Source organism: Salvia miltiorrhiza, chromosome 7, assembly GCF_028751815.1.
Source record: "Salvia miltiorrhiza cultivar Shanhuang (shh) chromosome 7, IMPLAD_Smil_shh, whole genome shotgun sequence".
NCBI lineage: Eukaryota > Viridiplantae > Streptophyta > Magnoliopsida > Lamiales > Lamiaceae > Salvia > Salvia miltiorrhiza.
The window spans coordinates 46776081-46803917 of record NC_080393.1 but is presented as its reverse complement, the minus strand read 5'-3'; the positions used below and the strand labels follow the sequence as shown (position 1 = coordinate 46803917).

General features: G+C 41.5%; 1 protein-coding gene and 1 long non-coding RNA gene across 2 annotated transcripts in view; both read left to right on the top strand.

Annotated features, from left to right (window-relative positions):
• The window catches only part of LOC130992804 (uncharacterized), a 28242-nt gene extending 8667 nt beyond the window's left edge, over positions 1-19575 (top strand). The window contains exon 2 of the long non-coding RNA XR_009091404.1: positions 19241-19575. This is a non-coding gene — a long non-coding RNA (uncharacterized LOC130992804). The remainder of the gene's footprint in view (positions 1-19240) is intronic.
• Positions 1-20974, top strand: part of LOC130992803 (uncharacterized) — a 30232-nt gene extending 9258 nt beyond the window's left edge. The window contains exons 2-3 of the mRNA XM_057917553.1: positions 20184-20204; positions 20280-20974. Coding sequence (XP_057773536.1) covers positions 20184-20204; positions 20280-20849 — 591 coding nt within the window. The 3' untranslated portion in view covers positions 20850-20974. The remainder of the gene's footprint in view (positions 1-20183; positions 20205-20279) is intronic.
• Positions 20975-27837: the final 6863 nt, after the last annotated feature.

Sequence of the window (27837 nt, the reverse complement as noted above, 5' to 3'; positions counted from 1 at the left end):
TTCACCCTGGTATACGGATCCAATGCAGTAGTACCGGCGGAGGCCAAACTGGAGTCATACCGCATCACCACCTACGACACAGAGCAAAATTCCGAACTCCGAAGAACAGAACTTGACCTTGTGGAAGCACAGAGGGACAAAGCCCAAGTCAGAGCAGCGAAGTACAAAAGCATCATCAAGGCGGGATACGACAAACGGGTCAGAGCAAGGAAGCTAGCCAAGGGCGATCTAGTCCTCAAGAGGGCCGATGCACTGAAGCCAGTGGGCAAGTTTGAGCCTAATTGGGAGGCTCCATTCATCATCACCGAGGTCCTGGGCTGCGGAGCGTACACTTTGTCGGATCCAGACGGCATAGCCCTCCCCAGACCATGGAATATCAATACTCTGAAAAAATTCTATGTATAACCTTGATTCAATGACATATCAAATTGTAGACCGAATACTCTTTTTCCCCACAGGGGTTTTAACGAGGTTCGGGGCCATGATATCAATAAAATCGGATACGTGGTTCTAGGGAATTCCCTGGTGTTGACTCATTTACTTTAATTCATTGCTTTTCAAATTACATATTTCACTTAACATGTTCATGCAGAGCATTGCACATGTCACCAGAGGGGGGAGTAGGGTATATACCCACAATCTACAATTCACAAATTCAAATTGCTACTTAGCAAGATAAGGGAAAAACAAACACCAAAGGCAGGGCCGAGGGCAGAGCAGAGGAATCACTTGAATCGTAAGCCGCGAAAGTTGGTCGCACCCCCCGGGTCTTCCATGCTCCGCGCAGAGGGTTACTATTTAACCGTAAGCCACGAAAGTTGGTTGCGCCCCCGGGCCTTCCATGCTCTGTGCAGGGTGTTCTCTTAACCGTAAGCCACAAAAGTTGGTTGCGCCCTCCGGGCCTTCCATGCTCCGTGCAGGGTGTTCTCTTAACCGTAAGCCACGAAAGTTGGTTGCGCCCCCCGGGCCTTCCATGCTCCGTGCAGGGTGTTCTCTTAACCGTAAGCTACGAAAGTTGGTTGCGTCCCCCGGGCCTTCCATGCTCCATGCAGGGTGTTCTCTTAACCGTAAGCCACGAAAGTTGGTTGCGCCCCATGGGCCTTCCATGCTCCGTGCAGGGTGTTCTCTTAACCGTAAGCCACGAAAGTTGGTTGCGCTCCCCGGGCCTTCCATGCTCCGTGCAGGGTGTTCTCTTAACCGTAAGCCACGAAAGTTGGTTGCGCCCCCCGGGCCTTCCATGCTCCGTGCATGGTGTTCTGTTAACCGTAAGCCACGAAAGTTGGTTGCGCCCCCGGGGCCTTCCATGCTCCGTGCAGGGTGTTCTCTTAACCGTAAGCCACGAAAGTTAGTTGCGCCCCCCGGGCCTTCCATGCTCCGTGCAGGGTGTTCTCTTAACCATAAGCCACGAAAGTTGGTTGCGCTCCCCCGGGCTTTCCATGCTCCGTGCAGGGTGTTCTCTTAATAGTAAGCCGCGAAAGTTGGTTGCACCCCCCGGGTCTTCCATGCTCCGTGCAGAGGGTTACTATTTAATCGTAAGCCACGAAAGTTGGTTGCACCCTCCGGGTCTTCCATGCTCCGCGCAGAGTGTTCCAGTCAGCAAGGAGGAAAGCAGCAGCGGAATGCAGCAGAGGGATGACTCAAAGGGAAGCAGCAGAGGAATGCAGCAGAGGGAGGACTCAAAGGGAGGCAACAAAGAAATCTTCGAAGGAGAAGACAGAGAAACCTCCGAAGGAGAAGTCAGAGAAATCTTCGAAAGAAGAGCCACAGAAATCCCCGAGGGAAAAGTCAGAGAAATCTCCGAAGGAGAAGTCAGAGAAATCCCCGTGGGAAGAGCCAGAGAAACCATTAAGGGAAAGAGTCAGAGAAATCACGAACATTCCAGCAAAACGGAGCTACTAGCTTGGTCAGAGGCAGAAGAACCACTCAGAGGAATCATCAACACTTCAACAAAAATAAAAAATTCTACTCTATATGACAAAAACATTGGTCACATCCTGAAGTTTCAAAGTACAAGCTCACATCAACAGTAACAATAAAACAGTGCGGATGAGAGATTGATGCAAAGCTAGAGCAAAAATTAGAATGAGACAGAAGTCATGAAGAAAATCCATTAATAGCGCCAAAGCGGCAAAGTTGTACATTATGATCAAAACAACATTAAGTATTTACAAAATCAAGATTACAAAAATTTTTGAACAGCAAGGGAAAGGAAAAGCGGAGGCGGCTAAGAGGGAGGAGCGGGGGTAGCAGATTCGGGAGCAGCAGCGGTAGGAGGAGGCGCCGCAACCGGAGCAACAACATCAGAGGCCTCGCCAGAGGGCCCCTCTGCCTCAAACACTGGCAACGTGCCAGAGTCCTTTACCGTGGGGAGACAAGCTTCCATGTCTAACAACTTCAATGCCTCCTGTGCATATTTTGTTTCATCCTTGTACAGGGCATAGAGTTGATCCACCGCAGCAGAGAGGGAGGCCGGATCTTCAAAGGCTGAGGCCTGGAAGCCAGAAGGAAGAGGAGGCTCCATGCTGAATTGCGAGAACCCCAAAGAGCTGTCACCAGCCTGACCCCTCAGCTGGTTCACGAACTTCACCAGAGAGGCGCAGAAGGGAGGCCGATATACGGGAGAAGCAGGCGCCGGTTCAGAGCAGACCCCAAAAGCAAATTGGGGGAGGGCTTTCTCCAAAATAGGGTACCACCACTCAGGCTTCTTTGGGGACTCAGCAGTGATCCCCAACAGCGCGTTCAGGTCCTCGTCCTTGATGTTGTTCATCAAGGCCTCCATGTCCAGGGCAGCGACCTGCTCCGCGGACGCACATACCATCTCCGCCGCCTTCGTCGCGGTCTGCTTTATTACATGGGCGAAGATGGAGCCAAATCCTTCCAGGTAATCCGGAGTCCGCTGAAAGGTCGCCAAAGTACCCTCCAGCATCATACCCAGGAATTGTTGGCCTTGGGGAGACAGGAAGAACTCCAGGCGCTGGTCCCGAGCCCCCAGAGCGTAACCCCGGTTCTGAGCGCCCTCACAGGCTCTCCTCCAGCCACGTTTGGCCTCTTTATACTCCTCATCGTACCTCGCCCGAAACTTGGCGAGGTTATCGTAGCCCTCCTTTTTAGCCCTCTCTAGCTCAGAGGCTAGAGAAGCTTTCTCCACATCCGCCTGGGCAAGTTGGGCTTGCAACTCGGCCACGTCTGCCTCGGCCTTGCTGTACCGCTCTACTGTGCCTGTGACCTCCTCGTCGCGCTGTGCTATCCTCTCCCTTTCCTTTTCAAGGTCCTTCTCCAGTGCATCATAGTCATCGATGCACTGGATGGCCTCCCCCACCCGGGACTCCAGCTGGAGAGAAATGAAGGGAAAATGTCAGGGCAGAGAAAACGAGAGGTTAGTAATAAAATCATTTAAACATGATAACAAATGCAGGGTACCTGAAGAGCCAACTGGCTGAGCTGGTTAGCCAACACCGCCCGTTTCAGCTTGCCTGTTGCCTCCTTATCCTTAGGGTGGATATGGGAAAGCAAGGCGTGGACGAAGTCTCGCCCCTTCAGAGCCGAGATTGGCTTGGAGCCAGAAGCCTCTGACTCCCCTGCGGGCAAGGCCAGCGCCTTGCCTCCTTCAGCATCCATGGAGATTGTCTCCGCTGCACCTGTTGACCCAGCTTCCGGGTCCATGAATTTGCTGGCCTTGTCCGAGCCCTTTTTGCGTCTTTTCTCCGCAAGGGCCTGAACGGCGGCCTTCCTTTTTTGTTGGACTTGACGGGAAGCGGGAGTCGGGATGTCCCGGACCAAGGCGGAGATGGGAACATCGTCATCCACATCCACCACAGGAATAGTGGATTCTCTGCCGGCTCCGCCAGAGCCAGAGCCACCAGCCCCCTGGCTGTCGGGGCTGAACAGGGTCAGCACTTCCATATTTTTCCCCTTGCCAGGGGGGAAGCGCTGCGCGGGCGTAGCCTCCGCAGGAGCATCAAGCACCATCCGGGAGATGTCTAGCCCAGGATCTGTGGGCTGCTCAGAGCCTTGCCCCTCATCGCCAGAAGGACGATTAGACAGGAGCGTGGCTCGGCACTTATTCCTCCACGACATCCCTGCAAACAAACATGGCTTTATCAACAAAAGCAAGGTAACAAGTAATTTGTGCATATCTACTAACACCTAATTTTACCTATAGAGCGGCGGGGAAACAGGGGAAACAAGCCGGTGGCAGCTAAGGCCGAATTACTCTCAGCCAGCTCCTTACAGGGAAGAGGATCCTCCCTATTCATGGTGTTAAGGAAGCCTATTACACCTAGTTCAAAATTGGTGGGCTTTCCCAGAGTAGGAGGCTTATAGCTAGTCCGAGACTCATGCCATAGCAGCTCCTGAGCATCAAATTGACGCCAGGAACCCTGGTTGGTTTTCACAAAACAATAAAAGGCTTTGAAGCCTTTGTCGTGGGAGTTGAGGGAACGAAGGAAAGTGGTGGGGTAGGTTTTGCGGGCAACAAAACTATACGAAGGGTGGCCCTGCCACCTAAGGGTTTGGGTTTGAAGGAATAATGTAGCGGTGTCCTGAATACCATGGGCTGTACAGAGGATATGGAAAGCAAACAACCTCCGGAGAGCGGAAGGGGCCACTTGGAAGAAGGGGATGCGGAAATGATTGCAGACTTGTACTAGAAGGGCAGGAGGTGGAAGCCTTAAACCAGCTTCGACTTGGGCTCGAAAGAGGGGGATTTTATTCATGTGTAGTTCGGTGAAAGGCTCGGAGGCCTTGGAATAGGGCTCAAAAGTCAAGCCCTCCGGACGTTGGCACTTGTCAAACATCTTCTGCATCTCCGCAACACCTAAGCGGGACGGAGGAATAGTCTTGGGTGATTTGGGAGTAGAAGGGAGAGGCTCAGACGAGGCTGGGGAATCCTGGGGCGGACTAGGGTTAGAAACAGGGGTAGAAGAAGTTGGAGAAGCTAGAGGAGAGGGAGAAGGGGAGGGGGAGAAGTCAGGTTGGGCGCCGGAGGTAGAGGCCATGATCATAAAAATTCAAAAAATCCTAGGGTTTTCACACTCAATCAGAGCACCAACAAATTCAGAAAACACTCTACGCTAAAAACAAGTACCGGGAGAAGAGGATACGCGATTTACCTAAGTCAAAAACTCTTTAGGGTCGACGGAAGGAACTGGAGCGGAAGGGTTGCAAGAAATACGCCGGAACAGGGAGAGGATCGCCGGAAATCGAGAGAAAATTACGAAGAGTAAAAATGGAGAAGATGAATAGTAAGGATTTGAATCGCCTAGGTATAACGTACGCGGGCAACCACTAACTAGAGGGATGGGCGACACGTGGCATTGAGAAAATAATCGACGGTCAAGGATTTTTACGGAGAGACGAAGGGACGCAAAGGTTAAAAGGTAACCTCGAAATACGGGAAAGTACATTATAAAGGGGGCGGGCATTTAATGTGGATGACGTCAGTCACACGGGCAAGAGCTCTGACTAGATTACTCTGCTCCAGAGCGAACTAGTCAGACCAGAAGGGGGAGTAGCTGATGAGGAGTAATATATGCAGAGCAAGGGAATGAGCTTTATCAGAGGAACGGACTTTTCCAGAGGAATGGGTGTCGTCAAATAAATGAGCCTTACCAGAGAAATGGCTTCCGTCAGAGAAGCCATACCCGCCAGAGAAATGGCCTCTGTCAGAGAAGCCACACCCGCTAGAGAAGTGGCCCGTGTCAGAGGAATGGCCTCCGCCAGAGAAATCACCAAAAGAGCGGAGAAGTCTCTCGCTTGGGAGCAAATTTACTACTATGCCCTCGACCATGCGAGGCGCATATTTTAGCACTGAATTTATTATTTTACCCTTAACTTATAATCTATAAATAGCCATGCATACACCCTTTGTAATTTACGCTTACTTCACTGGCAACACTACAGCAATCAGATTTTCGTGCTCTCAACTTTGCTTTTCTCTCTCGCTTTTCCAAACAACACTAGGTATAATTCGTAATTCTATAACAAATCACTGATTAAATCTGTATCCGTTCTGATTTATGCTTAATTGTTCTAAATTTTGAGGTTTGCATGTGTATATTTTAAGTTAAATCTTCTGGAAATTGGTGCGTTTTATGGTATATTTTATGCTTTGCAGGAGATTTAGGATTTCGAGATGAAGAGTGCAAATTTTGGAGAGTTTAGGCTAAGAAGTACGCTTTTGTGCATACTCTGGCATGTCAGAGAAGCGAAGCCCCGCATGCCAGAGCAGCGAAATGGGAAGCCAGAGAAATGCTCCAGAGCCAGAGCAGCGGAACCAAGCCAGGCCAGAGAAGTCAATCTCCCCGGCAACGGCGCCAAAATTTGACTCAACCTAGAACACCTCTAGTTTGACTTGCAATAGAACAAGGACATCCTAGTGATGGTAAGTTGACCCAGTGTCATCTCTCAAGGAAGATCTTTAAGGGCTTTTAATTATGTCACAAGAAAGCTGTAAATTTAAGATTTTTAAACTAAAACATGAAAAGTAAATTAACATGAATTTAAACTTAACTAGGCAAAAAAGAATTATTAACTAATGCTTGTAATTTAAACTTAACTAAAAACTTAATCTTAAAATTATCTAGGCGAATTAAACTATTAAACCCTAGGCAAGAATTGAATGAACTTAAAGTAAAGGAATTAACTAGGCAAATTGAATTTAAATAACTTTAATTAAAACCTTCTAATCTAATCTAACTAGGCAGAAACTAAATTGCATAATTTAAAGAAAGCATCATAAAAACGCATAAGTAAATTTGCAGAATTTAAAGAAAGCATAAGTAAAAGCAAATAAATAAACTTGATTAAAGAAATACCGTAAATCGTCTCGAGAAGTAGTCTGTCACGTAATTACAACTCTAAACGGGAACTAATCTAAAACATGAATTAAAAGAACTATATTAAACTAACTAAAACAGAAATCGAAACTAGAACTATGAAAGCAATAAACCTAAGCTTCGGATGCCAACAGATCTCAAAGATGGCGTCTAAAACTAGGGCAAGGGATTGATATTTTTTACAATGAAAAGTATGGCCCTATTTATAGACTTCAAATCCCTAGGGATCACCATGGAAGTTGCCATGCAAAGCCGGACTCTAAAATGAATAGAATCGTGCAAAGGAAGGTAAGTCCAGCTGTGACGCGCTCTACAAGTCATCTCCATTCTGGCCGAATTCGGAGCTCTCGCCAGCGGAACGGCTTCCGCTCTGACTAGTGATTCCTCTGCTCTGATATGTTGATTTCTCTGGCGAGACTTTCATTCCTCTGGTCTGACCTTTGATTTCTCTGCTCTGGGATAAGATTTCTCTGCTCTGACATTCGGTTCATCTGACTATTGGTTTCTCTGGCGAATAGGATTCCTCTGGCGCGTATGATTCCTCTGGCCTGGAGATTGACTTCGCTGCACTGGAGATTGACTTCTCTGGCCTAGCTTGGTTCCGCTGCTCTGGCTCTGGAGCATTTCTCTGGCTTCCCATTTCGCTGCTCTGGCATGCGGGGCTTCGCTTCTCTGACATGCCAGAGTATGCACAAAAGCGTACTTCTTAGCCCAAACTCTCCAAAATTTGCACTCTTCATCTCGAAATCCTAAATCTCCTGCAAAGCATAAAATACACCATAAAACGCACCAATTTCCAGAAGATTTAACTTAAAATATACACATGCAAACCTCAAAATTTAGAATAATTAAGCATAAATCAACCCCCCCCACACTTAGCCTTTTGCTTGTCCTCAAGCAAAATCCATATGAATCATAGGAAGAGATTGATTTCAACAATGCTAATTTCCATCCAAACATTCTCAAAGTCAATTCAAAATTTTACAATCAACACACATCTCTCGATCATGCAAGTAACTCAAAGTTTAAGAAGCAACAAAAGAGTAATGTAAGCAATTCGATCAGACCCAATTCTCCGCTAGAAGTGAATTCCCTAATGTGATCACTTTTATAATCAATATCACCATTTTTCACACTTTGTGTGCTTAAGATTTTCGACAGTTGAGCCATAATTCGTGAAATAAAAACCATTTGGATGTAATCCAAAGTCTTTTCACGTGGTTTCCCATGCTCATAGTTAGACTAGAGGAGCAAAGACTCAGAGCTATCACATTTCAGAACAGGCCAGACGTTTCAGAGCTGGCAATTTTGAAGTTGGCAATTCGTCCAACATTTTTCACATTTCACAGATAAGATACGATCGTAGGCAATCACAATGACAACACTCCTTCTAGCATCTACCGGACAAATCACGTTTTACTTACTTACAAAAATGTGGCAACAAAACTCTTAATTCTTTGCACAATCAAGAAACATATATCAAAAGTAAAACAAGAATAACCACCATTCATTCACAAACCCGAAATTCTCATCGAAAACCTTCTACTCTTCCACAAATTCATAAAAATTAGCAAGATTCGAGACCAAAAACTAAGCATAGAAAGACTAATCTCGCCCAATTGAAAGCATAAACGCAATAAAACACCCCCCACACTTAAAGCATGCCATGTCCTCAGGGCAGAAAAGAAATAAGAATAGAGGAGAAAACGTCCCTGATTATTGGCATGGGAAAACTGAAGCATCGTGAAAGGTGGTGAAGAGGGGAATTTGCGGTCTGTGGCAGAGTGGAGAGTTGCAGCGCTGCAGAGTAGAAAGTGGCCACGCTGAATCAGGTCAGCGCTGGCAGAGCAGCGCGGAAAACATGAAAACCTCCAGAATCATAGTATCCGCAAAGCAACCGAAGCTTAGGAAAAACACAAAACAAACAACGAAAAACAAGAAAAGAACAAGAAAAACAAAACAAGAAAAACATAAACAAACCAACGGTGGGTTGCCTCCCACCAAGCGCTAGAGTTAGAGTCGCCAGCCCGACGTAGAGGATCCCTTAACCAAAATCGCTATGAAACGTCAGCTGACTTAGTCCTCGTGAAAGCACATCATCCTCCAGTTCAGCTGCGGGTCCTCTTAGTGAGCAGGCAGAGCTCATCACATTCATCATTCTCTCGAACCAAGAGTTATGTCGAGATCTCTCCTCTTTCTTCTCTTCCAAAGGTGGTGCACTCTGCACTCTTAGCACGACATTATCCTTGCACGGCAGCACATCGGCCCGTTCTTCCTCAACAGTTGCATCCTCTTTCACGGTAGTTGGTACCTCATGAACGGCATGAACGTCGAGTGGAAGCTTGGCCAAAAATTGATCTTCAATGGCCTCCTCATCCTGCAAATTATCAAGAAAATTTTGTATAATTTTATCCTCTTCCGGGCTGGTGCACATCAGTTTCTCCTTAGCAGAATTCTAGCGCATGCTGTTCTGAGCTGGGGCGCTGTTCAGAGCTGTTCGAAGAATTTCTGCTCTGTCCTCCAGCGGCAGAGCTGGAATAGTCAGCGCTGGCGGAATCGGCATAGATGGAATAATCAGCGCTGGCGGAATAGGCATAGATGGTGAAAGACAGTTTGCTCTGAAAATTTCTACTTCTTCCTCCTGGTCAGCAATCTCCACAAGAGAACAGATATGCATTGAAGAGTTAGAAATAATAGGCTTTTTATTAAAAACGGAGAATGTTACCGATCTACCAGACCCGGCCATGCTCAAAGTTCCAGAACCCACATCAATGCGCGTCTGGGTAGTAGCCATAAAAGGCCGACCAAGTAGAACAAGTTGCCCATTCTTTCCTATAATGCCATGCCCTGCCTCGAGCACCACGAAATCGGCAAGCACCGTGATTCCTCTCACCATGACTTCAACATCTTTTAAAATACCACGAGTGCTACAATATGCCCCATCAGCTAGTTGAAGTCTAATTTTCGTGCTTTTAAGCTCCTCTTCCTTCCTGCCCAATTTCTGAAAAATAGCATACGGCATCAAATTGACTACCGTCCCCAAGTCTAACATGCCCGTGAATTCTCCAGCTCGACCCAAACCAATACCAATAATGAAACTCCCTGGATCCTCTTTCTTTGGCAATGGTTGGGTTGGATCAACAATTGAAGGTGGCAGAGGCGGGCTGGGCTTCGGTGGTTGATATGGCGTACTTGATTTATGAAGTTTCTGCTCTGGCCTTATCAACTCCGGCGCTCTCCTCTGCGCTGTCATCCTTCTCCTCTGCTCTGGCTGCCAAGTCAGAGCTGGCTCTCTCCTCTGCTCTGGCTGCCAAGCCAGAGCTGGCAGCCTAGTCTGCTCTGGCATCCTTGCCAGAGCTAGCGCTTGATGAGTTTGGCTCTGCTGCTGCTGTAGCTGGTCCAGCGCGCCCGACAGTTGCCCTACGGTGGTCTCAAGGCGTTTAATAGTGGCAGCCTGAGACTCCATGCTCTGCTTGCTAACCTCCATAAAAGCTTGCAACGTATCCTCCAGATATTGTTTTTGCGTTGGAATTTGCTGAAAATTCCCTTGGTGCTGACCTCTCCATCCACCATTGCTTTGATTATAATTTATGCTCTGCGCAAGGACAGGTGCAGCTTCCGTATGGCTCATCTTGAGCTGCTGTACTTCGCGCATGATTGATGCTAATTGCTTTTGCAGCTCATACTGGTTCGTCACAGCGCTAGCCTCAACTTTCTTTCCACGGATTGATTTCTGCTGGGAGCTCTCGGCTAAGGTCTTGAATATCTCCTTCAGTTCTGCTGCAGTCTTCCGAGCTATGTTACCTCCTGCAGTGCTGTCCACCATGAATTGGGCAGTTTGCACTAACCCATCGTAGAAAAATTGCATCAACATCACATTGGGAAATTGATGTTGCGGGCACTGGCGGAGGAGTTCTTGGAATCTTTCCCAAGCTTCATGAAAGGGCTCGTCCATTCCTTGGGTGAATTCCATGATTTGCGACCTTAGCTCCTGAGTTTTGTGGCTGGGATAGTATTTTAGCATGAATTTCTCACAAGCTTCTCCCCAAGTGGTGATAGAGTTGGGCGGAAGAGTTAGCATCCATGTTCTCGCCCGATCTTTAAGTGCATAGGGGAAGCACTTGAGCTTAAGTTGGTCCTCCGTGAGATTCAGCAATGGAATGGTTTGAACTTGTGTGCAAAAATCACGGATGAATTGTAGGGCATCTTCACTCGGTATCCCATGGAACAGAGGTAAAAGACTTGAATCATTCGGCTTTAGATTGTAATTTCTGACGGCGGTGGGAAGCACAATAGCCGAAGTGTTGGTGTCTCCGATGACGGGCCGGGTGAAATCTCCCATGTACTCCATGTTCTGAGCCATCTCTTCTTTGTTTGTGTCCTGCTCTACTCGGTCAGAGGCAGAGCCGGCTTCAGAGTGCGTCTCAGAATCAGAGTCAGAGTATAACACGTCTGCTCTGGTATGTGTGCGAGTGTTATCCAGCGGGGAAGTTAGTTTTCTTTTTAGACTACGGCGTCCCTGCATACACAACACTTAACATACGGATTAAACGCACCCGGTGGGAGGAAAAGAAAAGTAAAAACAAAAAAAAAACAGAAATTTAAATAAAGCAAGTAAAAGCAACACAATTAAAACGCCTAAAATCTTCCCCGGCAACGGCGCCAAAATTTGACTCAACCTAGAACACCTCTAGTTCAACTTACCATCACTAGGATGTCCTTGTTCTATTGCAAGTCAAACTAGAGGTGTTCTAGGTTGAGTCACGTTCGATTATACTTCACCAATTATCTAAGAATGTGATACAGATCGCATGCCAACTTATAACATATCATCAATATCCCAATCTTGATGATCCTTAATTGGGGCGCTTTAAGAGCTATACTCTATTGCTAACCTCCCACTAAATTAGCAACAATATAAACTCATGGGAACATTTAATTGAATGAAAACAAATAATCAAAGTATTCAATCAAATAAATGCATAATGCCATTAGTGACATCAAATGTCATAAATGTGATCAAGTAATAAGTCTCAACACAGATTATTTCTAGACATATTACTTTTACTCCCACTGACTAAAGCCAGCCTCGAAGATATCCAATGCCCAAACACTCAAAGTGTTTGTTATGATTCACAATGCATAATAATTGGTCAAAAAGGATTAGATATCCAATTGCTCTAACATAATCTCTTGTTTCTAATATCTCTTAAAATCTGTCAACGATGCTAAGCACACACACTACACCCTGTGTAATGAAAATCATGACATTCATGACCATCCTATTGCCCTAGCGTTAGGATCATTCTTTCTGCATTAAATCTCATTGTCATTAGAAGGACAATCCTTCCTTGACAAATAGATGCCATATTCCATCGGTAGATGTCCTTTCGAACTTCTTCATGGAGTATCGCCTTTGCACCTTGTCTATGTAAGTGGATTTTGATAGCCTAACAATCTATTATAGCTCAAACTCAATAGATCTTGATCCCAAGGATATAATAGGCTTTACTCAAATCCTTCACCTTGAAGGAAATTAACAACTAGTCTTTCATGGATTACATCATGAGTACAATAATTTTCATTTTCAATACGTCATAAATAAATGATGATGAAAATTGTGTTCTCATTCTTGTGTTTCCTATAAACACAATACTTTCTTTGCTTTTGACCAAAATCAAACGATTTGATTTCTTTGTCAAAATATTTGTTCCATATTCTAGAAGCTTGTTTTAGTTCCATAACAACAAGTAAAATCTTAATGGACTTGACTTTTGCGATTGACGAAAAGATCATAATCAATGCTTTCGCACTGACTATAATCTTTTGCTGCTAACCTTACCTTGCAGGTTTGCACATTATCATTAGCATCAATTAGGTATTACCCCAAATGATATCTTATTTATGATCTAACCGGTCCATTCAGATTTTATGGCTTCTTGCCACTTCTAAGAATCTATGACTATCATAGTTTCGCATAAATTCTAAGATCATTACCAGTTTTAAATTCTTTCTCGTATTGACCTTAGACCAATAGATTAATTCTTTGACTGGTTTACGTTCTCTAAAACTTATACGACGTTGCATTTGTGCAGGCTCTTCGTTATTCTGAACTTGAGAAAGTTGATCCGCTATATCATGATGAAGAATCTTCGACATCCAATGTCATATCTCTCCCCCCCCCCCCCGTATTGAAGAATCTTGCATTTCTGCAAAATCTTCAATACTGGTCTTATTGGATGTAGATGACGCTCTAAGTAGTGCATCAATACCAATGAGATCATGAACAGCTCCCACTAAATCCTTGTTTAGACCGTCTAACAAGTTTTCTTCCTCCATGTTGACTTTGTGGCTCTCAAATCTTATTAAGATCTAAGTCATAACGATCTTGTTCCCTATAGACCAAGTCTTTTCAAGAAACATCGCATTCCTAAAACTGAGAACTTATATTTTCCAAGAAAATAATAGTATTATCGTGTTTTCTTCGGATGTCCCACAAAGTAACACTTCTCACTTTTGATTCCAACTAATCAGTGAGCATTTTCTCTACATATGTAGTGTAACCCAAGGTTCACATATGTGTAAAACTATGCTTCTTTCAATACCACAATCATATGATATTTACTCAACTAATTCAAGTGGAACTTGGTTCATAATATAAGCAATAATAAACAAGGCATGGTCCCAAAGATGCACCGGAAGTTTTGAGAAGTTCATTATGGATAGAACCATATCTAATAAAGTTCGATTTCTCCTTTCGGATACCCAACTCAAATAAGGTATCCCTAGAGGAGTCCATTGTGGATGGATTCCATATGACTTCAAGCAATCGACGAACACATGGTTTAAGTACTTCTTTCTCGATCTAATCTTAGAGATTAAATACTTCTCCAAGTTGTTTCTTGACTTCTAACTTAAACTCCATAGATTTCTCAAAGTTTCTGATTTGTGTTTCATAAGACACACATTTCCATACCTTAAGAAATCGTCTGTGAAAGTTGTGAAGTACGAAAATCCACTTTGTGCTTTAGTTGGAAACGGTCCACATATCAATATGTGAATCAACTTAAGTACTTCTTTAGCTTGTATTCTTTTCCTAGAAAGTGGCTCGTTGGTCATTTTAACCTTGAGATGTGATTTCACAAGCACTTTAAGACTTTACGTCAAAAAGTGTGAGATAGTCTAACCTTCTCGATCTTGTCATTCATTTCTCATTAAGTGACCAAGCCTACATGCCAAAGTTAAGTCGGACTATTCGCATTGCTTGTGATAGTTTATTTTACACACTGGGGATATTTTGTTCGCATTGAGCAAATATAAAGTATTCTCAAGTGAAATATTTTCATCTCCATTAAGCAAAGTAGAATAAATTCTATAAGCAAAATGGAAAGAAAAACTTCAATGTCTAACATGAGAATGGAAATTATATTCCTCGTTATTCCAAGAACAAAATAACAATCTAACATGTCCACAAACCCAAAGATAGATCAAATCCATAAGACCTTATGCATTTAGCAGCAACTATTGCTCAAAACAAATGCGCAAGCCATATTTCTTTGGTCTCACTCTCTTGTTTTTAGTTAGACAGTACACATTTTAACAAATGTGTGAACTATAACTCGTATCTAATACCCAGGAGTATGAGTTGTTACATGTTCACCTCAATGAAAAATATACCAAATCCTGCTATCAAAACATCCAATGTTTTGAACATCAAGCAGTATCCCTTACAGTGTCCTTTTCTTGACAAAAAGTATTTCATCTTTGGGTAACTTCTGCTTCTCTTGGTTTCCACCTTAGGATGCAAAATTTAGTTCTTTGATCCTTCTTCTACATTTTCTTTCTTTTTGGGTTAGAATTGGCAGAAGCATTAATCATAAGAACTTATTTGTCCTTAGTGGAAGACGATTCAAAATCGTTCTTAACATGTCATGAAACTCATGGCAGTGTTGTCACTGTCCTATTGTTCATTTTGAATTCACTATGAAGTTCACAAATGAGACAGATCATTACTGCAAGATTAAGTTGATTGAGACAAATATCGAATAGTCTCGTTCCAATCGTGGCCAACCTCTCAATTAACTTAATCTTTTTCAAGACATTCATAGAGACCTTGTCTACTCCATGTAGATTAATCCTGAAGAGATCCATGAGTATCTTATACTTTATGGTCTTAGCTTCTAAAGCATTAACACTCTTCAGGTGTATCAACATCTCAATCGTAACATGTGATCATGTTGTTTATATAGTTCTAAACTCATTGACACAAACATGACACATTTAGCAGAAGTTACATCATCCAAATGCTTCTTATAACTTCCATTGTCAAACATTTTGAAAGCTTCTAAAGTAAAGTTAAGATGCGGATTGATTTGTCCAAGACACAGTCAATCCTATCTAGCCTTAGCACCAAACGCAAATTGTGCGGTCAATCCAGAAAGTTTGACCTAGTCAATTTACCGTATCCAACAAACATATCAAAACAGTTGCAAATAAAACAGAGATAAAAGAAAGCAATAAAAAAATCGAATCAAATAAGATCACATTTATTTTACTAATCAAACAAAGCATTTTATTTTGATTAGCTCCCACTATTTTTGCATATTTTATGACCCCAACATAAAATACGAATTTATTAAACATAAATTATAGTGGTCCAAGATCCAAGTCAATATTATGCAGCCTCTGCTTGGGCTGATGACTACAATAATATTACTTAGTAGGCCTCTAAGCCAATTGCAACAACCATTTTGCAACTCTTGGTTGATTAATCTAATTAATGTGCGTCCTCAAATCACTTTGGTCGAGTTTCACGCCACAAATGATCAAGCAAGTCAACCCCATCACACGGTGCCAACCTATGCATGAGCCTTGGCCTTGTAGATTAGAGAAAACACTTGGGTGTAAATACTCTTGGTCGAAAAGGATGGGTTGCTCAAACAATTATGATGGACGACGCGTTTTGTGCTTACACAAAGACTTATATTGAGTGGGGATTTTGTATGTGATACTAATTGCTTATATTTAATATCCAATATTAAATAGCAAAACAATTACTGGGTGCCGCCTACCCAGGCATACGAAATGCGGACCACACATATTGGGTGCCGCCTACCCATACATAGTAACGCGGACTACATATAGTGGGTGCCGCCTACCCAAGGATAAAAGCGGTCTCTAACTACTATAGTTAAATAATAAGCACAAAATCAAATAGCATGCTCATTACAAAACAACATAGAATCTCTACGAATAAAATTCATTAATCCAATTAAATTTTATTCTCTAATTAAATTATGGGTTAATCAGTTCGTATTAATTCCAAATTAATACAATATTATTATTCAAAAATAATAATTCCATATATTAATTAAAAATTAATATAAAACTCATCAAATATTATTATTTCAAAAATAATAATAATCCATGATATATAAATCAAATTAATGAATTAGTCAATTTATATCAATTCCAAATTAATATAAATATACATTCAATATTATTATTTCAAAATAATAATACTAAATAAAATCATTAATCTAATTAATTTATATTAATTTCAAATTAATATAAACACACAATGATTATTATTATTTCTAAAATAATATCAAGATTTATTAATCTAATTAATAAACTTAATCCTGAAATTGGGATTAATATTATTAATTCTAAATTAATAACAGATTTTTTTTTTAAATAAAACTGATTCAGCCCACAATGGGCATTTATTTAAACAATGGCAGCGAAGTCCAATAGCCAACAGTAGTAGCCCAGCCTGAAGCCCAGAAAAACCCACGGCCCAGACCCGGTCTGCAGCTAGGGTTTGGCTGCTTTGTGCAGCCACTGCAACTGGTCCGTCAGCACTCCGCCGCCGCTCGAAACCGCACCGAAGAAAGTTTTGACGTCTCCGGCTACGATAAGCCTTCGCTGGCCATCTGCATCTCCCTCCGATCGCTCCGGCTTCCGTTTGCAAAACCATGCCGGAAAGAAGCGAAACAGACGGAGTATGAAACTCCTTGCCGCCGCTCACAGCGGCGAATCAGCCGCCCACCACGGGTCTGCTCGCGCGAGACCTCAGCCAGGAGTCCTCCCACGGTGCCGGCGTCCAAACCCGCGACCGGTGGGACTGTTACAAAGTGGCTGTGGCACTTCGACTCAAAGCCGTGAAGCGTTGCAGACGCCGGTAGGTGGTCGGGCGCAGCACAACGACGAGCCCCGAGTCACCTATCGCCGCCTAGTTTGTTTTCCCTTCACGTCACTTGCAATGGCGGCGATACGGTTTTCCGGCGAAGAATCAAAATCCGGTGAAGAATCGAAGCAAGATGAATTATCGTTATGCCCAGCAAGATTGAAAAACCAATTTCAAGAGTGTGTTATGCCAAACCTTTCGCATAATACAATTTCAATTCAGATTTCGAAAATCAAATTACAAAACATGTTCTTCGTTGCCCAGCAACATCAGAAAAATAATCCCAGTTAAAAAACTTTCAATTCCAAATTCAATAATTGGGTTTAATAGTTTCCGTTGCCAAGCAACAAATAAAATTAATCTCAATTTACAGAATCAATTTCTAAAAACGAATAACCCATAATTAATTAGAACATAAAACAAATATAAATCGAACATGGCTCTGATACCACTGTTGGAAATCCTTGACATCATCTAATGATACGTAGCGGAAATAACAGTCAAGGAAAAGATCTAGATTTATAATTGAATCATGTGTAGAGATTACAAACACACAACAATAGTTAGAATAACTTACTTGTTGTGTAGCAAACCATCTTGTAGCAATTCTTCTAGCAATTCCTGCAATTGAATCCACTACTATGGTATCCACGCATATTGCAGATTCGATGCAGGAACAATTCCTGATGCACAATTCAATCTTCGAAAGCTAGGAAATCTCCGATTGAACTCTGTAGTGCTCTAAGTGTTTTCTCTCTTGTGATTTTATGTATCTCACGTATATTGTTCTCACAGACAAAAGAAATATATTCCTATTCTTATAGGAATAAGACACCTGTAAACCCTATGTTAAACAGGCTGGGCTTTTTCTTTTGTCTCCAATTAATTAATCCAATAGTCATACTATTTACTAATTAATTAAAGCTTATTAGAATATATCAAATATATCCTAATCTAGTCCATATATCTTTCATGATTTCGATATTGAGATATATTAAGTTTTTGATGTTCCTAAGCACGATTGTGATGATTAATTGTGGTAATTCCTACTTGATTTTAGTTCTTGCACAAGTTAGCATGAAACCTAGATTGAGTTTGAGAGTTATGATTATGTTCTTGAATAATTGAGTTCATATATGTGTTTTTGAGATGGAATTATGTCATATATGAATAAATTATGAGTTTACACCACATAGTTTGTGAGATTGATTTTGTTAGTTTAGTGGAAATTAGGGCTTTTGAGTTAAGAAGGTTTATATGTTATTAATTGATGGATATAGATATATTATGATGTGATTTTATCAACTATGGAAATTAGAACAACCCTATTACCTCATTTTTTGTAAGGCTCTAATGTATGGAAAATTGTTATAAGACCTGTTATGTTATAACTTGTTGGCTTTGTTGTGTAAAACATGAGTAAAGTTTGAAGTTAAAGCATTCTAGTATGTATTATGATCATGTATTTGAGTCTCTACACTTTTTATTTGGCCAAAGTATGAGTTATGTGTTGAATTGAAATAAAGAATACACTGATGTCAGTTTTTAACTTGGCAGAACAGTGTCTTACGGGATGATTTTGATGATGTTCCCATAGTCCAAATAACTTGAAATTTTTACAGTAATAACTTCATTATGAGTATTAGATCTCTGCAAAATTTCAGCTGAATCCGACACCTCTAGATAGGTCAAACAATTTTCTTATAAGTACTGCGCGAAGCAGCAAGGTTTTGTGGCAGATTCTGCCTTTTGTGAGATAATTTCGTATACACTTGAGATATTGTATTTTTGTAACTTTCTAATAAATATAGACTTTAATAGATTTCTAAAAAGGTAAAACTTGTATTTTTCTTTGAAGTGGTTGATTTTATATGATTTTTCAAAATTGAGATTCATATATGATTACATATTTGAGATTTCATACTTGAGATAGTCATGAATAGAACTATGCTAAGTGATTGATGTTTTAGTTATTAATTGTAAGCTAATCTATATAGAGTGGATTGGTTTACTCTTATACTTTCTCAATTGAGATATCCTAAGAAATGGAATGTTAGTATATTCTTTTAGTTTAGTTAAATTTATAAAAGCAGACGATCTAAACTAGAGGATGCAACTGTAAAGTTTCAAGTGATAGAAGTTTCAACTAGGAATTATTTTTATTTATTTCTTGTCTATCTATCCAATCTTACCTGTGAACCTCATTATAATGAAGGTTCGAGTGGCAGTGTAGAATGAACAAGCAAGGACTTCTATTTCATTAAGCGTATCAGGTGGGCTTACTAACTCAAGAAGTAAAGATGCATACTTTATTATATAAAGTTTGAGTGTATGCATTTGTTTTCAAATTATTGACTTGCCAATATTTGAGATTTGTATGATACCATCTACATAGAAGAACGAATTCGGGTCCTGAGCGAGTCAGGATTTGTGTACACAGAGTTGACAGTTAACCTTTGAGTTAACTTGTCATCGTGTTTGAGAATGAGGCCTACTTCTCAACACTTAAAGTTATATGATGCGTAGATATGGTACATACATGTTAATTGTCTGCAGACGTATATGATGTTATGATGATTACAGAGAAGTTTTACAGTTTTACATACACATGTTATTTAAATAAAACTCCTGTGTGATGTTTGAGATGACAAGTTCAATATATAGCTCTAAGAGCAAGCTTTAAAGTTATTTCGGCATGACCACTGAGTGCTTTTTTGTACTCAGCCCTGCGTATGTTTCTAAATATACAGGTTAAGCTGTGTGATGCAGATGGTAGCAAGCAGACCAAAGCCCTTAGTGTATATATATATAATTTAGGCTCGGGATTTCATGTCCTCATACGTGTAATCCACTTGAGTTTATTTCCGCTGCAACACTTAATGTACTTTACTTTATTGATGTGTTGTAGAGATTTTAAACCAATAGCTTCAAGAATTATATCACTTAGACAACTTGTCGTTGTGTTATTGTAAGTTGTCTACTCGTGAGTTTTAAAAGTGATTGTATATGATTACCAGACATTATGGTAAAGTATTGCTTAAGCAGAATAATTATTTTTATTGAAACCTTTTTATTTTTCATTTTCTTTCTCTGTTCCCCGGTCACACCTTTCCCCGGCCTAACTATACACTAGATTAGGTCGGGCTGTGATAGACGAGCAGTGGGACGCTATTGTGAAGGCAATTTTCTGTGTTTTCATTGAATAATAAGTCCATTGTTATATCAGATACTGACACGAATGGATCCTGTAACAGAAAGATAAAAATGCTAGTACGATGCGCTATAAGAGCTGGCCCTACTTGGATCAATGGATGGAGATATTCGGCAAGGACAGGGCAATGGGCGAGGAAGCTGAAGATCTAATGGATGCGGCACATGAGATGTACCGCAAAATCAATCTTAGCCAATCAGTGGATGATGGTGACTATCACGTTTCTCTTGAAGACATTGATAAGACTGTGGATGCTATTGACAGCACAAGCCAAACCCACAAGGCCGACGATGCCGTGCGTGCAAAGAGCAAGAAAAGGAAGCATAGTGGGGCAGAAGACAGAATGTTTGAGGCGTTGGTCGCAATCACCCGAGGCACAGAGGATAGGCTTGAAACAATTGCAGGCCGAATGGGATATGATTTCGACATATCCAAAGCAAGGAAGGAGCTGTACTCGCAACTTAGCTCAATCACTGGTCTGTCCCAAAAAGCAATATTTGAGGTTACCGATCTACTTGCCAAGGAAGTAGAGCGCCTTGACGTTTTCTCGAGTCTGCCGTGGGAAGCCAAACCCGACTACATCTACTACTTGCTCGAGATAATTAATAAGTAGGTGGTATAACGACAGTATTAAGCCTGGCGGTCCTCTTTTTGTGTAGCATTTGTGATGCTTATATCCCTTATGGAACTTGTTAGGATTGCATTTCTTATGGTTTTTATGTAATCTAGTATTAATGACGCCACTACATTGATGGTACGTGATATCCATTACCTGCGTGTACTTGGCACTATGGGGACAGCAATGGTATATTTTGAATTTCACCATTTGGTTCCAATTTGTCAGAATTTAGAATTATCATAGTTGCATTGCAGCTTACTATTTTATCAAATTTGCGGCTTTAGAATTATCAGAGTTGCTTGCTAGATTTAATTTTTCCATTTGTTGTGCAGTTTTTTTTAAATAACTGGGCTTGGATTTCTGACGACATTTGACATTTGACATTTGACATTTGAACAATTACTTACTGGGACTCGATTTCACTATCATTTCTTTGGAATGAACACACCAAAGAATTGAAATAAGAAGACAAAAAAGAGCCCCTACAAACACACAAATATCATTAACATACTAACTAAATAGACCTATGTCCCCATATTGCTACGTAGTCGGGAAAAAGTGGTAGACAAGCGGCCCACAAAATATAATAACTAGAAGGTAGAGATTACTACTTGAACGATAATAATTAGAAGGTAGAGATTACTACTTGAACGGAGAAGACGAGGCACAAGAGCTTCCACCATATCCAGAGTCGGGCTTGTTTTTAGTCTTCGGCTTCCCCAAAAAAGCATTCTTCAGGGGAAAGGATAGCTTGTTCTTTATCGGCGTCCAAGGAACGTGCATGCAAGACGGGAGTGACAGTGGGAACCCGGGCGACACACTTGAGCAAGCGTCTACAGGGAACAGGTTGCGAGACACATTCTTCTTGGGTGCATCTAGAGGTGAAGTAACCTCATCTTCTGACGAGGAGTCGAGAAAACTATCCGGTGCGAAGTTCGCAGTCTTTTGCGGGGAGTCCTCGATAATGATCACGGTGTGGGATTTTTCTGTCTTCACATCGTAAAGTCCAAACACCGCACACATTTGGAGATATTCCAGCTCACCCTTGTGATAATAGGCTTTGAAGAATTCATTCTCCTACACATGTATTTATATTACTTCGAATGAGATGCATGCACGAAATTACTCGAAAAATAAGGGTGCGAAAAAACAACCTTGAAGAGTCGCTTCCATACTTCGTCGTCGGCATGAACCATGTTCGTCGCCGCATCCCAGTTGGTCTCCGGCATTTTAAGCAGTTGCTTGAAGCAAACATATCGATCGTGCAAAAAATTGACACGTCCCTCGACTTGTTTCAAAGTGACCTCCGCCTTGAGTTGTGAGTTAAGCGCCAGCATCGCGGATATTAAGGCATGAGGAGACAGGTGCGGTGGCGATGGTTTGCAATCGTCGATCTTATTGGCGAGGCACTTCAGCAACATGGAATCCTTATCGGCATCCCATTTGTGGACATATAGAAACCATGTCTGCGGGCCTATGCCATTGATCGGCATGTTGAAAGAAGGGAGGTGAAAAAAGCTCAAGGTAAACCTTGAAGATGGTGTGAATTTGATACTGAAACTAAGGCTTAAACCACTCCAATTTATAAGCTTAAGCATTGGCTTCTCGGTGGTGTAAGAATATGTCATTTATTATGGTGGAAATAAATATGGAAGTTGGTGGTTGTTAAGCAATATGGAGATAAACTCTGTCTTTTTTTGTTCCAACAAGCAAGCCTCTATTTTTGGTTAAATTGGAAGGTAGATTGTAACCATAAATTGTGTAATCAGGCGTATTTTTATGAAATGCATTCAATGAGGTTGCCAATAGCTTTGGCAAAATCTTATAAAATATAAAATAACACACTGTGTGGCTGGGTGCTCATCAATTCTCAATAGAGAAACTCAACAATTATAGAAAATCATTTTAATTCTGATTGAAATATCTAAAAGTTGTTGAATGTAGATATTAGAGCAACTAGTATAAGTTCAAATTTCCTGAGGAGCTCATTGAGTTATAACATTGACGAAGGTACACATAGATAATGAAAAATGATAACACATTGAATTAGATGGAGATAAACTGTCTTTTTTTGTTCCAACAAGCAAGCCTCTATTTTTGGTTAAATTGGAAGGTAGATTGTAGCCATAAATTGTGTATTCAGGCGTATATTTATGAAATGCATTCAATGAGGTTGCCAATAGCTATGGAAAAATCTTACAATTATATAAAATACCACATTGCCAGCCCTACATATCTTATAAAATAGTAATACCATCAATATTTGGATAGAGTTTTAAACACAGGAGAGGCGCTCATGGCCTAGCTTAAAAACAAAAAAACCACAATTGTCTAAAATACACACACTCGGAACCGTGTGTTACTACAAGTTCAAAGTTGTCTTTCAAACACAAAAGCAAAGATGAACATAGATTCATGACATCAACACCTATACTCATGTCAGCTTACCAAGGATAAAACCTATCACTAGTAAAAGTAAAGACATTCCTAAAATCGCAGTGTGTATTTCCAGATAACCCCGGGGGGTTTGCAAATCCTGCGTGGACGTTGGGACCAACATCTGCGTGGTAGTTGTGTCTATTGGATAACGTTGCCAACATACTCGATTATGAGATTGTGCAAACGTCGGAACTTGTCGAAAAGGCAGGCCGTGGTACTCGTCATACCAGTAGAAGCCTTTCGGATGATCATCTCTCAATGGATATTTGTAGTAGTACCGACCGGCAAATTTAGCTCCCGGTCGAGCGCATAGAAGGTTCACATGCCCATGGCCACAACTGCATGGAGGTGCGGGTGTTGATACATCATGTGCCTCTTCCATCCTGTGCACAACAATTATCATTTTAGAATAATAGCAAACCATTATACGTGTGCCAGCTAAAAACCAAAACAAGAATCCTGTACAAACCTAATAAGAGCCTTCAATTCTAAAATATATACTCAAGCACATACTGTCAATTCAGTGCACATTCCAACAAGTTTTAAAAAAAATTACTTTCGATGCCATAATAAGCAGGAATATGCGTATCATAACACAACACATTTGTACTGAATTAAAATTCTTTTAATCACCTATGAATTGTTTAGATACTGGACCCACATCTCCGTGGCCAGTGCGTCCCGCGGTGCATTCCAATGGGGAGATGAATCGACTGTATCGATGTACTCACCGGGCTCCATGTCTACACCTAATTCATTGGCTTGTTCCATTGCGTCGAGCTGCTGCTCGATAGGATCAAGGGGCATTTCCATGCAGATATAGTTGTTAATTAAAAAAGACGCCATGATTAGCCTATTTTGAATTTTTATAGGATAAAATGTAGGAGACCGGAGAATTCCCCATCTCATCTTCATGATTCCAAAAGCTCTTTCAACGACGTTACGGGCTTTACTATGTCTCAAGTTGAAAAGCTCTTCCTAATTTTGGGGCCTAGCGGCATTGGGACCCCACTATTTCAAGTGGTATCTAACGCCCTTGTAGGGCGTTAGAAATTCCTCACTATTTGCGTAACCATTGTCACACAAATAGTAATTTTCTATTGGAATAAAAAAACCAACGACAACAAACATTAATATTGTATATATTTAAAGAGACACGATTATAACAGATAATGTTTTCAATTCATATTATAAAAGTGCTAGTTATAGTAAATACCCTTTGGAACCTTCAAACCATGAGGTATGTTTAGAGCGTCCCTTAAGATTCTAGAATCCGCGGCAGATCCTTCCCACCCGGAGAGTACGTAAACGAACTGCAATTTTCGGTTGCAAACACCTAAGACATTGGTTGATATTTGCCCTTTTCTGATCCTATACCGTGGTTTGTCACCTTTTCCCACCAACACATCAACGTAGGTGCCATCTAAGGCACCTAGACAACCCTATAACATAAGATGTTTTTTAACAAATCAGAATTAACTCACATTGTATAAAGAAATCATTGATAATAACATCACGTACACAAGCGTGCTATACCTACCTTAAAAAATTGCCAACGTGGATCTGTTCAATTCTCTTGTACTGCCTCAGGTTTTGGTAAAAAAAGTTCGTGTATTCCCAGAATTGCCCCCAAAACCACGTGTATGTAGTGTGAAATGGTTTGACCGGATCTCCAGAAATCGAATCCAACAATCCTGTTCTTTTTGTGATGCGCTAGCACAGAAAGGAACATAGCCACCTGTTCTTCGACACTAACATAACGGCCATTGACTAAGCCCCCCGTTCCCGTAATAATTGACATAGTCTCCCAAAAGTATTTTGGTCCATTCTCAAATTTGTAATACAGTCAATGTCATTCCACCCTATCATTCGGTCTAAATGTTTAATTTGTTCCGGCAGCCTACTATTCAATTCATATTTCAAAGCCCCTATCCCACGCTTTATTTTTTTAGAATTATACTTAGCAAAATATGCGATCACAACAACTATTTAAAAACAATGTTGACGCATTATCTCTTGCAATAGTATGAACAAGATATCACACAAACGGGCACGTGCTTCTCCAGGCATTTAACTAGATATTGGTATAAAGACCTAAATCTGCATTATTCCATTCGCAATTATTAGTATCAAAAAATTGAACCATCACTCGTGGACAATCATCAGAGATTTAACAGCAATACACACATCGCATGAACCTTAGGTATTAGTAGCAATTTTATTTATAAGCTCTCCTTGATGTATCATTCGGCAGTAACAAATTACTTCACCAATTCCTTTGAATCAATATATGCACATGTAAGCACCAACAATTAAGACACCAACAACAAACATTTATCCCAACGAAGTAATGCCCATTTATTCCATACACTCCCTAATACAAATTTACAACATGCCACAACAATCTCAGTTTTAATTATGTTATAGTCATTGAGGCAACAACATATATGAAGAATGCATTATATAAAGTCCTTAGAAATTGCCAAACCACAATAGCAAGCAGAAACAAAATTAATTCTTCACTGCCTATAAATAATTAAGAACAAATAAAAAATTTACTTGCCTTGTTGTTATCGTGAAAGCTATGGAACTAACGTTACCTACACATAGCAACAAACGCCGCATTTAAATAACATATTTGACATTCCAGGAAGTTGGAGTATGTCAATTAGGCAAGCAACAACCCTACCGATTGGTATCACACTCTTGAGCTAACAATGAAATCAGAGCATCGAGTCGCCCTACACAATTGAATTGATTCTGCCAAAAAAAAGAGACCAGAATTAAGAGGCCGGAAGGGAATTCGAACACCAGTACACAACCCAGAAAAAAACCTCAAATATTTTGAAAAATATATACATATCCGCACCAAGAAACGGGAGATCCAACCTCCTCGGAAAACCTAACCCCCAAATCGACGAATTATATATGGCGGCAAACAATTTCGACAACCCTAACATAAACTATCAACGCGTCTTCTGCAAATGAAGAAAATTAAATAAAAAAGGCTCCAAATTAAATCGATTGAGAACGCCGGTGGAATACCTAGATCTGCAGAGGTCGCCCACCACTCTTCGTCTCCAAGCCTTAAAGAAAAAGGCTCCAAATTAAATCGATTGAGAACGCCGGTGGAATACCTAGATCTGCAGAGGTCGCCCACTCTTCGTCTCCAAGCCCTAAAGACTTCACGGGAGTTGCAAATGAGCGGGTCAATGTTTTTTAGGAAATTTTGAAATCCAAAATAATGGGGGCAAAAAGGTACACGTGATTTTACTGTTCACCAATGTTAGCGTAATCGGGGGGGGGGGGGTAGGGATTCCTAGTCGTGAATGTACAGTGTTTTGAGGTCGGGCCTCATCAATTTACCAGGCCATTACCAATGCGATATTTTCGTACCAAACACGAGTTCAATGCTGGATAAACACGCTAATACAGGCTATTAGCGAACCAAACACGGCCATAGGGTAGTGTTGTAGTGGAGAAAATATAGAGTAGTTGAAAAATGAGATGTTGATGTGGCACACAACTGACATCACTATAGGGTAGCACCATAATGGATGCTCTTAGATAAAAAAATACTCCCTCCGTCCCAATAATGAAGACACACTTCATTTGGGCACGGAGATTAAGGTGAGGTAGATTAAAGAATTAAAGTGTTGTAGTGTGTTTAATTAAACATATTTAATTCTATTCAACTCTCTGCTTCTCTTTCAAAGCTCCTCGGCGGAATCGCCGCCGACCACCACCGTCACCAGACTCACCACTACCGCCGACCACCACTTTTCCCAGAAATCAAACCTATAAACTTCTCTCTTCCTCCCTTCTCATCTCATCTCAGAAATCGAACCAAGAAAATTCCCTCTTCTTCCCTTCTCATCTCAAAAATCGAACCCAGAAAATCTAGAGATGGTGGTGGAGATATGGAGATGGTGGTGGAGATATGGATATAGGACGATTTTTGGGACGATTTCTGAAAATTGGTGCTAGGGGTTTTTAGGCGGCGCCACTGAAAATGGTGGTTGCGGCGGTGGAGATCTGGGGTTGAAGAGGAGGGCGACGGTTGCAGCAGTGGAGATCTGAGGTTGGAGAGGAGGGCGGCGGTTGCGGCAGTGGAGATCTGCGTGGTGGTGGTTCAGCGGATCTAGGTGGCAGAAGAAGGGCGACGGCGAGGGGTGTTTACCGGAAGGACGGTGGTCGTGGCGAGATGTGCTCGACGATTCCAGAAGGCGACGACGAGGGGTGATCGGCGGTGGTCGTGGCTCGCCGGCGGCGACTCCGCCGAGAAGGGGAAGGAGGTGGGCGGCTGGGAGTGAAGAGAAATGAGGGAGATTAGGGTTTGTACTAATTTATATCATAATTAAGGTTCAATTAATTAGTTATAATTGAGCCCTAATTATTTCCATATATAGAAATGTGTCTTCATTATTGGGACAGCCCGAAAAGGAAAGTGTGTCTTTATTATTGGGACGGAGGGAGTAGGTGACATCACTATAGGGTAGCACCATAATGGATGCTCTTAAATAAAAAAATAGGTGAATTTTTA